Genomic DNA, 13,352 nt, shown 5'->3' with positions numbered 1-13,352 from the left:
CAATATATCATAACAAAGTTTTTGCTCAGGTCATAGTATTGTCTGCTTTACTCAAACCAAATTTAAATAAGAATTGTAAATGATTATTCCGAACGAGCTGTCAAACTGGTAGTAAAGTAGCGAAGTCAAGGCTGCCGAACCGGTTGTATGTACTTGAAATTACTATTAAGGCTACTCAATTTACGAATATGTAGAAGTCTAGGTTTAATTAAACTGATTGTACATTACAATTAATGTGTTTAAAAAAATATAGTTTTGCTAGCTTTGCTTGCAGCTTAGGGAAGATTTAAGCGGGCCATAGAAGGACCGCATGTTGCAGTCAAGACCGACTGCAACATGCGGTCGCCGCACGGCGATCTGCAGTTTCCATACTAAATTCATATTCGCAATACACGGACTGCTCGAGCAGTTCCTGAGCAAACCGTCTATGGCCCGCTTTAGAGTCAAGACCTAGCTCTAGTTATGACTCCCGTTTGCCTAGTACTATTTGACATATATAAGTCATTCTTAACGTTAAGTATTGAATCTCAATCTCATATTCGTATAGGTCATAAAATTCAAACGTATCGATTTTTTTACAAATTATAGTTTACCATATTTCCAATCGAACGTAATGTTTGGTGTGTTACTTAAATACATACAAAAATATGTTACTGTTACGGTAACTCCGTATAGTAACCGAATAGTAATATTCGATTACGATATTGGATACATTAACGAACTCTGATCTCAGTACTATTAAAGAATACACAATAATATAATGTAGATAAATATCTAAATCAGTTAATAATGCTACATACGTATAATTTGTATTTACAATTGTATCTACAAAGTAATAACAAAAATTATTAAAAAGAAAATTAAAACAAATTTATAAAGTTTGGTCCCTGTGGAAGTGTAACGGTATTATTATTATTATTATTTGCTTTAACGCTAGCATAATATATACATAAATTACAATTTTGCTCATAAATCATCAATAACAATTATTTATTAACATATATGTACTATGTATGTTTATATATCATAGTTGAGCAGAGAACTTAACTAGTTTACAGAGGGAATGCTAGGTGCACGTAGATTAGTTTAAAACCGACATCAGAGCGTATTTAGCATATTAATGGCATGGTCTCTTGGCGTCTCATTAGATGTAATATCAGTTGCAAATTATACTTCACAGCGGGCTTCAATATTTCATGCTCATCTGGGCTAAATTTAAACTAGCTGGATCGAACGCTCAAATTGCCTAAAATTACGGAAACATTTTCGTGATATAGGTATGAGTGATTGTTAATAGTATATGTAGAAGTTTTAATAATAACGATGGTTATTTAAAGTCCGAGCAGTGTTGGCCTAGTGCTTTCAACGTGCGACTCTTGTCCCTGAGGTCCTAAGTTCGATCCTTGGTTGTGCACCAATGGACTTTCTGTGTGAGCATTTAATTCGTACGGTGAAGGAAAACATCGTAAAGAAACTTAAATAATCAATAAACGTATGACGAAACATATACAGAAATCTTAGAACCCGACCTAAAAGGTTGTAGCGCCATTGGCATGTTTTTTTGATATTGATACAAAGTAAATAAATCTAGTGTAGTACCGTTTTAACTAAAGTACTCTTCTGTCTCTTTTTATCTCATCGTACACACAATTTGACAGAATAAGTTGAATGACTTATGTCTTTAGTTAAAAAAATGCAAAGTGCAGTGCAAGTGTGTATGCATAAAAAGTATTAAATATTTAAATATTTATTACTTTTAATTTTAATTAATAATTAAATTATAATACTATTTAATGTAAAAAAAAAGTTTATACATTAAATAGTATTATAATTTAATTAAATCCTAAACAATGGTCGCGTAACGCCAGAGAGTGGACGGGTGTTGCGATTGCGGAAGATTTTCTGCATCTGTCACAGGACACGCTTCACAAGACTTCGGCCAACCTCCAGTATAGGAGGACACTACTATTATAAAAGAAATAAATTCGATTGTGCGCTAATACAGGTATTACCAGTATCGTGTGTACTGAGACCTTAAAAAACACATTATCATACTATAATGACTCGTTCAAACTTCGTGAAATATTCATTAGAGCTGATATTGGTGGTTTAAATTAGGTATTAATTCTTATCCGTAAATTGTAATACATACACGTCTAACCTTTGATATTTTGTTTTTGATATAACAGGGGGCAAACGGGCAGGAGGCTCACCTTTTGTAAAGTAATAATCCTTGACAAATATGGTGATTTTTTACTATGCATCACTGCTCTTGCATGTAAATTAACATGCAAGAGCAGTGTTGGCCTAGTGTGTTCAGCGTACGACTCTTATCCCTGAGGTCGTAGGTTCGATCCCCGGCTGTGCACCAATGGACCTTCTTTCTATGTGCGCATTTAACATTCGCTCGAACGGTGTAGAAAAACATCGTGAGGCACAGGAGGCTGATCGCCTACTTGCCTATTGTAGCGCCACTGATTTATTTTTACTTAACATGCAAGGCGCATAATGTTCATGTAACAAACGTGTTTATTCTTAGCACGCAAATTAATTAAAATAATGAAATATTTATAAGACCTTCAATCTATATTTGTTAAAATAAAGATAATACAAGCATTATGTGACGTTATCTCTCAAATAGGTGGCGCTTTTTCTATACTATCTATACTAATATTATAAAGAGGAAAGGTTTGATTTTTTGTTTGTTTGAAATGAAAACGCTCCGAAACTATTGGACCGATTTCAAAAATTCTTTCACCGTTGGCAAGCTACACTATTCCTGAGTGACATAGGCTATGTTTCATTTTCAAAAAAGGGATGAATTTAGGGATGCTTACTAAAACTTGAATAATCTAACCCAAGGCGTAAAAAAAAATAAACATAAAACTTCGTATTCATTAGTTTTCGCAGCGCACGCGATTGAAGGAAGTTTTATGTTTATTTTTTTTAGATAGAACAAAATGATATATTTCAATTTTTCAGGACACATCACTATCTATAAAAAATGTTGCGACAGCATGTCTCTATCTTTTATAGTTACGTCAAAATAAGCGTCCTTTTATGAATTTTTTTTATTAAAATACCACCGCTAGAAAAGGCTCTTTATTCGTACCTAGGTATTGATCGTTATCAAAATAATTACCAACGTTTCACATAAGCTACAATTTAATGGCATAACCACCAAAAATGCATGGTGGATTGGTGTTCTCCTTCCTTTTCTCTTGAATAGTTTACTACTATGTAATATAACAAAAATCTTAGCCACAGCAACGCTTGGCCGAGTCTACTACGAGTAGTTAATGATAAATACGAAATTTTATTTAGCGTTTTACATTACTATTGTCAGTCAGGATCATCAAGTGAACGTAATTCATTCTAGCCCATATAATATAACGGAAACGGTGTACACAGCGGGTTACAACTGAACTAATTAATTTAATAAGAGATTCCAACAGCGTGAGGGCGTACCTCCAGGAAAGAGCAAAGTTTATATTTAATTTACTTTTATGCCATTAACAAGATTCCTATTCATTGTTTAGCTTAGACCACGTGTTATTTCTACGAGATATTTATTTAAATTATAAATTGGTAGCCAGAGCTTTGTCCTCATTGAGGGTCAGACTACCGGATTTCAGTGAATTTCCATTGCTATGTACAACGATGAAAAACAATAAATTATCAAATACATTTCAACACAACTTAAACATATTACTGACTTTAAAACTGAGGTGATATGTGAACTAAGAAGATACATATATACGCACAATTTTTTTTTGTGCACCAACGCACCAAACAAACCAGCAACTTTAAAATATAAGTGCTCATTACTTTTTAAAACTGATCATAATAACTTCTCTCATAGTATTGTCTTTGATTGACATAACCTTTACACATTTAAAGAAAAACTTTTTAATCGGATTAAAGTTATGTATTATTATAACTTTAAAATTATGTTAAATAATTGTAAATTTATAATAATACATAACTTTAATCCGGTTAAAAAGTTTTTTCTTTAAACTTCTCTTATATTCAAATAACAGTCCAAAAAATTATTTAATAATTATTAAAATATGTATAACATTATAAAATAAATTGATCCTAATTTAATATAGATAAATATGTCAATTAAATCTTATTTCAAAATGGGGCACTTTAGTATTAAAAAAGTTTAATAATTATTATATTAGAATACAGTTTAACCAAATGAACTAATCAAAATTATTACATGTTTTATTATTCTTTTATGTAATAATTGTAACAGAAGGTACTCAATTTATAAGCTAGGAAGAAAGTGCTAAATTTATAAGTAGATTTGCGATAGTTGATTTAGTCTAGTTCGTTTTAGTCTTTTCTTAAATGCTCTAAACTATCAGTTTGGTATCCAATTATCACAATTTTAACAAATTATATAAGTTATTTTTAGGACAAACTAGGCGTAGGTTTGAATTTTTTAATCACTGATTATTAACATAATTATTTACATAAGGTCGCGAGTCTTTGCTGGTTTCTTATACTCGTAACTTTGTATGTTCATGGTTTCCATTAAAAATGCCATATATAGTTACCGTTTCTGAAAGCATCCCAAGTCATTAAAAAGTAATGAGTATTCTTGAGCTGAATTAAACAAAATCTCCCAAGAGCGAATGGGGAAATGTTTAGGCTTAAACATTATTAAAAATGTTCGAGATGAACCAATTTTTAAATAAATATATCTATTTGTGTCAACGATATAAAATTATTGAATATATATAATAGGAAATGTGGTATTTTGCACCGTTTACAATATGACATCTATACGACGATATTGTCATGTAAAATGTATTACAAAGACAGAATTTAATTATATTTAGCAACCTTTTCAATAACTTAAACAGAGGTAATTGTAATTGTTAAATAGATTAGTAACTATGCAATTAAGTAATTAAATGGCATATAATGGGATGCCTTATTCATCAGACATCTTTTATTTTATTTTATATTGTTAGTAAGTTAAATTAATACAAAATAATTCCTATGATTAGTATTTCAACTTTTTCTACGAGAAATAATTTATATTAAAGACGGAGAGATAATAAACAGCCTTTCAAATAATTAAAATTTTTAGACGTTCTTCAAACATATTCTATTGGGCATTGACTGCATATTCTTAGATATAATGTTTTCATTTTTACATTATTATATTAATTTAACTATCTAATACAGTAGTTATTATTAATATATCTCTAAACATTCGTGTAAAGATTCAACAACAACAAGTTAGTTTTAATTAACATTAATTTAAGATACATTACAAATAGTAATGTATCTTAAATTATATTTTATTAATTATTATTTATATTATTTCTTTTTTCTCTTAACTTACTAGGGTTGCCTGGAAGTGATCGCTTGTTAGCCATAAGGTCGCCCGTTGCCTCCTTAATTGATGGTATCTAAATGTATATTTACCAAATTAATAGTACGTTTTTTATATGGTATACAAAAATATAATTATGCGCAAACAAACCGCGTGAAGCCATTACCGTATTTTTTGGATAAAGCACGTAAACACGAGGTTGCGACACCGGAAATAATGAATACAGTACACGCAATTGTTAGTTTTAAACTGAACGAATACATCGAATTTCTTTAAGATAATTTCAAAAATAGAATTTTTTCGTGTTAGACATTATTATAGAAAAATTTTTATAATTTAATTCCTTCATTCATTCTTAACGCATGAAATTAAAAGGAATGGTTTTAGGTCAGTCATTAGACTAGATAGTTCAGGTTCAAAATAATTTTGGGTTAATTACTCGATCGGATGACGGTAGATGAAGCAAGGGTATCGAAGGGAGAAGATTGATTATTTACAATATGTACACGTAAACGTTTTAATTAGTTATTAGTTTTGAAGTAGACGTGGTTTAAAAAATGAAAGTGGTATTTGCCTTTTCTTTTCTTTAGTGGAAAATACTTTAATGCGCCTTACAACTCTTAAACAAATATGTAATTCACAGAAAAAAAAAACATAATTTACATAAATCGTAATCGGTTTTCCAATTCATATAAAACTTACCAAGGTAATTGATTAAAGTTTTATGCATACCTGTCGATCGGAATTTCAAGGATTTCTTTTTTTAAATTGTTTATAATATAGTTGCCAGTATTTAATTGGTTTTCTTTTTTAATCACCAACCTCTTATGTTTTGTTTCTTTGTTGACAATGCTTAAACTTACAAAATTATATGCAAAGCTATTATTAGCTCAGACCCGCGTCATGAGGTCAGATGCTATCAATCTTCAGCTGTCTGTTTTGAAATAACAGATATTATATCTAATGTTTACAATAACAACCGGATCCAATATAGTATGAACGCCGATATCTTACCTTGGTGCATTTTTGTTGGAGACACATTTTTGGCCTATAAAATAGTATGTATCTATATTTATATATTTTATTCAGGAGTATTTAGCAATCAAAATTAAATAAAACAATCAAATAACGTAAATGCGTAATAGAAACAAAACACTGACCCGAACAATATCGGCGCGTTGTTTCGATGTGGATAATTGAAAATAATTGCTTCTTGGAGACAGTATAAATATCTATTAGCTTTTAAGTTTTAAATAAGGCTTAACACAGTAAACATTCAGGTATATAAATTTCAACTTGAACACAGTACACATAATAAATCACCCATTAGTTACTTATATAAATTTTACTTGTTTAATGTGGAAATGTATTGAATGAATAAATATATTGTATTTAGCTCCTTGTGTCTTGAAGTTATTTAACCTATAGCCTTCCGCAAAGTGAATTGTAACGCAAACAGACATTTTGTGATTCGAACCCGTTTCTAAAGTTTTAGATATATTTCTATTCTAATGAAATCATAATAGTATGAAGGTGCAACAAATATTATTATTATTTCGGACGTCAAGGCAAAATACAAAATACCATCCGTATCACCTCGACGTCCGTCGTTCCACAACTGAGCGTTTTCTAAGGCAGTTTTTGCTGCGCACCACCACTATGTGGAACCAGCTGCCCACTGAAGTATTTCCGAAACAATTCGACTTAGGGTCCTTCAAGAAAAGAGCGTACCAATTCTTGAAAGGCCGGCAACGCACTTGCGAGTCTTCTGGCATTGTGAGTGTCCATGGGCGGCGGTATCACTTAACATCAGGTGAGCCTCCCGCCCATTTGCCTCCTATTACATTAAAAAAATATATGTTTACACAATTATAACCTCATATATTCGTGGGTATCAAGAAAATACATGATTAAAATATACTTTATAAAAAATTTACTTGTTCTCTGTCATTGGTATATTTCATTGGTCTTAGTTATTTATCCTGACAAAAAAATTCTCCTATGTGCACTGTTAACAAAATATCTTCACTGTGGATAACGATTTGTACACACCCGAGACCACTTTGATGTAACACAGGCTATTGTACAACACCCTTTGGAAAAACGTAAATTGTCGCAACTTGAATATTATAAATACGAAAAAAAAAACAATTTTCTTGTTACCTTATTTAATTTAATTGTTGAAGAGTAAACATTCATCAGTAATGGTATGGTCATTCATCGGTACCAAAATGTACGAAAAACTTTAAAAAATCTCAATTTTAAGAATGAAATTAAATTGAATAGTATTTTGTCGTGGAATCTAAGTAATAAATTTCCATTTTTAATTAAAAAATGCCATTTAAACTAAGATATTCTTAGACGTTATCACTATCGCAACTTGAATATTATAACGAATGAAAACCAATTTTATTGTTAACTTATTTAATTTAATTATTGAAGAGTAAACATTCATCAGCAATAATATTATGTTCTTGATTTAACATGGTACCAAGATGTAAGAAAAACTTAAAAAAAAATCAATTTTAAGAATGAAATTAAATGGAATAGTATTTTGTCGTGGAATCTAACTAATACATTTCCATTTTTAATTAAAATATGCCATTTAAACTAAGATATTCTTAGACGTTATCACTATCGTAAATAAATGCTATAATAAAAAGTAGTTTTGAACACCAGGACAATAGACTAATTAACACGACTTATTGTTTTGACGTACACTATTTTCGTTATCTATTAAATTACAGTTCAAACAATTACAATTATATCGAAATACAATTAAAAACTAATTCTAATCAAACCACAAAATTAATTAAAATTCCAAACCCATTACATTCACTTACCTACATAACAATGACACCAAAACGTGTTTTTAATCTGTCATCCGTACTCACCTGTCACAATTTCCCGCCATTTCCACGTTCCGTTCCGCTTCAACAGCAATTCCATTCATTTCACAATACTTCACACAACACTATATTTATTAATATGTATATTAGAAGTAAAAACTATTTAAGAAAATGCTAAAAAAGGCATAAGAGCACCTTAATAATTAAGAGACTTAAATTACATTAAAACTTTGTCGTGATATGATTAGATTTTATTTTTAAATTTTTGTTCAAACTTCTGTAGCAGATTGCGAGAAAAGAAAAGAAAAATAAAAGAAACGACCGTCTGGGTCAAACCTCCATTCGGGTTTGTTGAGAGCAAGCTGTGAGCTAGTACCGACTGCCGTATCGCGTAAACTTACACGTCATAGATTAACATCTCAATGGGACTTTAAAAATCCCATCATTCATTTAAAAAAAAACTTTCGTAACTATTCGTATCTTTTGTTATGTGTTTGTTATGTTTCCTTATAAGTAAATTAATTTTCTTTACAGTTTAAGAAGTCTTTTGATTTGAAACAATTATTATTTTATTGGCATTAAAGCACATTGTGTTTAAAAGTAAGTAAACATCCGTCACCTTCGTTACAGGAGTCATATGTACATAAAAATTAATTAAATTTAATGTTCTATGAATTATTATCTCTTCTTGTTTATTTTATGTAAAAACCTACAAATTTAAATATATTTTCATACGTCTTTACATCTGTAATTCACCTAGAATTGAATACAGATTATGAAAATATCAAAAATTAATAACAGAAAAAAAATGCATATGGCACACGCGTATTTAAGAAGGTTAGAAATCGTCTACTTACATTTCCAGAATGATCATTATCTGTATTTAACAGTAAGTTTTGTAGCTTTAAATTGAAGCAAGTAAAATATCAGATCTGCATATAATAATCTTTGTTAGAACCAGTTGTTGGAAGTTTTGCGCGCGCAAACTTAACTGACCCAAAGTGTAATTGTACGGAATCTCATGACTCGTTTACTGCTCTTGTAAATTAACATCTACAATTTACTGAAGAAGAAGGAACAACTATAAATTAGAAACACTTAAATTATATTATTTTTGTTGAAGGTAAGCCTCGATTAGTTTAAAATTGTTTTGTCATTTAGTGGTTACATTTTTGGTCAGTAAATTTATATATGAAGATCTTGATAGGTAATGAAGTAGCATCATATAAAATTATATTCGGCCATTTGGATGATACATGCACTAAAATTTTCAAAGGGAAATAGCAATTGTTGTATTTATTTCAATTGTTTTTAGTGAATGAGCGTGGCTGTTGATAAAATCGTAGTAATGTATGAAGAAATAAGCATTAGACGCCTAGCAATATGTAAAAAGTCAATATAAACGGTAGGTTTTGATTTTGTCTTATATTTTTCATATCTTACTGGATCGAACTCTTAACTGAATTTTTGTATACTGAACTTATTGATTAAAAATATCTCAGATCTCGTCTGGTCATGACCCGAAACTTATAGCCAATGACTAACGTTACCATTCGACATTTAGTTTTTAAACAAAAGACGATACGATGACACATTTCGTTTGATTGTGATTGGTCAACAGCATCTCTATTTCAATCACTAAACTATAGTTTTTAAGGTAGAGTTTAGTTGCAAAACAAAGAAAACAGTAAGAACATATTATTGACCAGTGCGACTGGCGGCTAACAGAAATCTTACGGTAGGGAAATTAAGCAAGAATTAATAATACAAAACGTGTTTAACCGCTAAAATTGTAAGAATAAGGAAAAAGCTACAAGAAATAACGCTGTTTGCCCTGGCCCTGCTAATTACAAAAAATATGAGAGAGAAAATAAAAATAGCCCCTTGGATAATCTTTATATGCCACGGTTTATAGAATATCTACTACATATACTATCTCTTCTAAGTCAAATAATTTTAATTAGGCCTATTAAAAAGCTCTTTTTAAAATCATATTACGAGTCAAAAATGTAAAAAAATTACTAGTTTTGCCCTTCCAAAAGGTAGTTTCATAAGGAGAAGAATGGGCAAGAAACTCCATACTTCCTCTTTTAAAATTGTTTTTACAATACTTTGTATATGTTAACGTAAAATTGTAAAAACCGTTAGATTGTAATCTATCTCGCGAGATTATAAACTGTCGAAAGATTGTGAACCTCAGCGTACTGCTTACAATTTAACGTATTATTATTCGGTAGATTGTACTACACTAACTTAGTTATCATTCAAACTTCTTTGGTCAATTACAGATTAATTTTACTTCCCAACAATTTCATATAACTACCGAATAATAATACCTTAAATTGTAAGCAGTTCGTTGAGGTTCACAATCTTTCGACAGTTTACAATCTCGCGAGATATATTACAATCTAACGGTGTTTACAATTTTAAGGTGACATAATACATTGATTTGATAATTAGATGTGAAGAACAAAAAACGACTATACTAAAATAAAATAGGCGCATGGTGTTATAAAAACATTACAGCAGATAATTAAATAATTATGTACATACATGGTGCTCACATATTAACAAATATTGAAACTATAGATTTTATATTACTCTTTATAAAAGAAATAATTAACATATAGTCAAACAGTGTATAAGTTACGTCAAAGTTGATTTCTTTTTCGAACAAAAAATACTATGACAACATTAGCAACCAGCTGATTTTGCCTACTTTCATTGTCCTATGGACCAGCATGTTTCCAAGCTTTTATCTAGAATATAATCCTCTAATTTGTTATATGCTACAATGTATTTTAATAAAAGTTAAAAAAAGTCTCATACTCCTTATTTCAATTATTATATTTGAAAATGTGGAACCCACGAATCTATATTAAAGTTCGGAGTAGATTAACTCAATATAAACTTTTATATTAAAGAAGTATTATAATTTCAGTTTACGCTCTTGCTCGCTATAATTTAAATTTTATTATAAATATTTGCTCGAACTGTATAACGTTGTTTCGTGGGGATAAAAAGCTTTGATCTTTTTATATTGCAATGAAATACTGGCTTATCGCTTTGGTTGTGTTTTGTTTTAAATACGTGTGTAGTTTATTTACCACTAGCATGCTCTGCGGATTCGCTCGTATTAATTCGGTCGTAGCACGATGTGCCTTAAGCTTTTCTCGGTAAATAGATTTTTAAATACCAAAATATTTTTTTCTTGTTAGACATCTGGTTGACGTATATATAGATATGTCTTCTATAAAACTGTTCTATTGTCAATAGATTCCGCAGCGATTTAGGATTTTTTATATTGTAATTTAAGACAGAACTTTCACTTTAAAAACACCGGAGTGTAGCTTACCAACGGTGAAATTTTTTATTAAATCGGTCCAGTAGTTTCGGAGCCTATTCAATGCAAACACATAAACATTTAAATCTCTTTATAATATTAGTATAGACATTATTTTTAGATTTTATATTTTACACGCTGTACATTAAAATTTAGTTTCGAATACTGTAGATAGTGTAGAAATGTTTAGCAAATAAAGCCATTAAACAAACGCCACGTTTCAGAGCGGGTAATAATGTTAAAAAAAACGCGTTTCAATATGTTATTTTTATAGTTTTCAGTATCGAAACTGATAAGATTTCTGAACTATATTTTGTTTAATATTATTGTCTCCCTTCCTACCTAGTAAAACTAGTATGGAAAGATATTCTTAGTAGTTTAACATCAAAAATATACAGGGCTACCGGGCAATGTGCATCTTAATTATGTTTTCTATAGAGTATTTATAGAACGGTGACAAACGGGCCTCTGAGGTTAAATGATACAGCCGCCCACGGACACTCACAATTCCTGAGGGCCCGCCAGTGCGTTGGCGGTCTTTTAATACCCTAACACCAAGCTGCTTTCGCGGCACAGCTTAGTTAAATACTTTCCATGCATTAGACACATGTAACTCAAACTCAAAATATCTTTATTCAAGTAGGTAAACAAGTACACTTATGAGTTGTCTGAAAGAAGTTAAATTAATTGTAAATTTACATTTACTACCAGTTTGCAAGTCAAGGGCGTAGAGCGGGTAAGAAAAACTGGCAAGATGCTTTCTCTTTTTAATCGCCAAGTATTTTGATACAAATTGTTTGAACTGGAGCAAATCAATCCCAAGGATTAGGATCATTTAAGTATTCCTCAAATTTATAAAAAGCTTTATTGATTAATTTTCGTTTAACGAGGGGTTTGGGGGGATAATTCTCTAATTTCGCTTGGGAGTTTGTTGTAAAAACGAATACAATTTCCATATAAGGAGTGGTTTATCTTTTGGAGCCTGGTTGGTCGTACACTCAAATTAGTTCTATTTCGCGTATTATACTGGTGAAAGTCACAATTTGTTTTAAAATCGTTAATATATTTTTTTGGACATACAACAAGGCTTCAAGAATATATTGACCAGATATACTATCATAATATTTAATTCCTTAAACTTACTTTCCGTACCGACTCCCTCGGAGAAACACAACAAATACCCCGAACAGCCCGCTTCTGCAGCACAAATATGGATTGAACCTCTGCAGCAGCACCCCACAGTATAGAAAAGGGTATTATAGTTAATTAGTTCATAACTTGACTGTCTACCAAACATTACAATGAAACTCTCCAGAGATTAAAATCGGCTATAAAGCCGCTAGTTGCTGAAAACAAGAGATAACTTAAAGTCTAACGGATAGAAGCCTAATTACCTAATCTAACTTGAGTCGCTGGGCCCAATTGCCAATAATTAGTTTATTAAACTTAATTAAATACAGTGGAATGACAATATATTTTCCCATAAAAAGTATGAATGAAACCAGTGCCAACTCCGAGGTTATAATAGGAATGGAAATTCACAAACATATTTTCACCTTTATAATGAAAAATAGAATAAATATATTTACGTCTTCTATTATTAGAATCTTTATCTTTTGCACAGATCGTTTGATTCTATTTATATTCTATTGAATTGCGCCAATATCGGTCGATGTTAACCCAGAAACATCAAAATTATTCGACATTGAACCTTTCATTAGGCCATCTGTGCATGTGCGACTGAAACGCATGTCTAAATAATTTCTAATCGAGATTTAATTTAATTTTATATGTGATTTTAATGTAT

General features: G+C 30.5%; 1 protein-coding gene across 1 annotated transcript in view; it reads right to left on the bottom strand.

Moving 5' to 3' along the window:
- Nucleotides 1-8,573, bottom strand: part of LOC125063039 (calcium/calmodulin-dependent protein kinase kinase 2) — a 57,677-nt gene extending 49,104 nt beyond the window's left edge. The window contains exon 1 of the mRNA XM_047669254.1: nucleotides 8,248-8,573. Coding sequence (XP_047525210.1) covers nucleotides 8,248-8,306 — 59 coding nt within the window. The 5' untranslated portion in view covers nucleotides 8,307-8,573. The remainder of the gene's footprint in view (nucleotides 1-8,247) is intronic.
- Nucleotides 8,574-13,352: the final 4,779 nt, after the last annotated feature.

This window comes from Pieris napi, chromosome 2 (assembly GCF_905475465.1).
Source record: "Pieris napi chromosome 2, ilPieNapi1.2, whole genome shotgun sequence".
NCBI classification, from domain to species: domain Eukaryota; kingdom Metazoa; phylum Arthropoda; class Insecta; order Lepidoptera; family Pieridae; genus Pieris; species Pieris napi.
The sequence above is the reverse complement of the archived record's forward strand: the minus strand, read 5'-3'. Positions and strand labels throughout refer to the sequence as shown.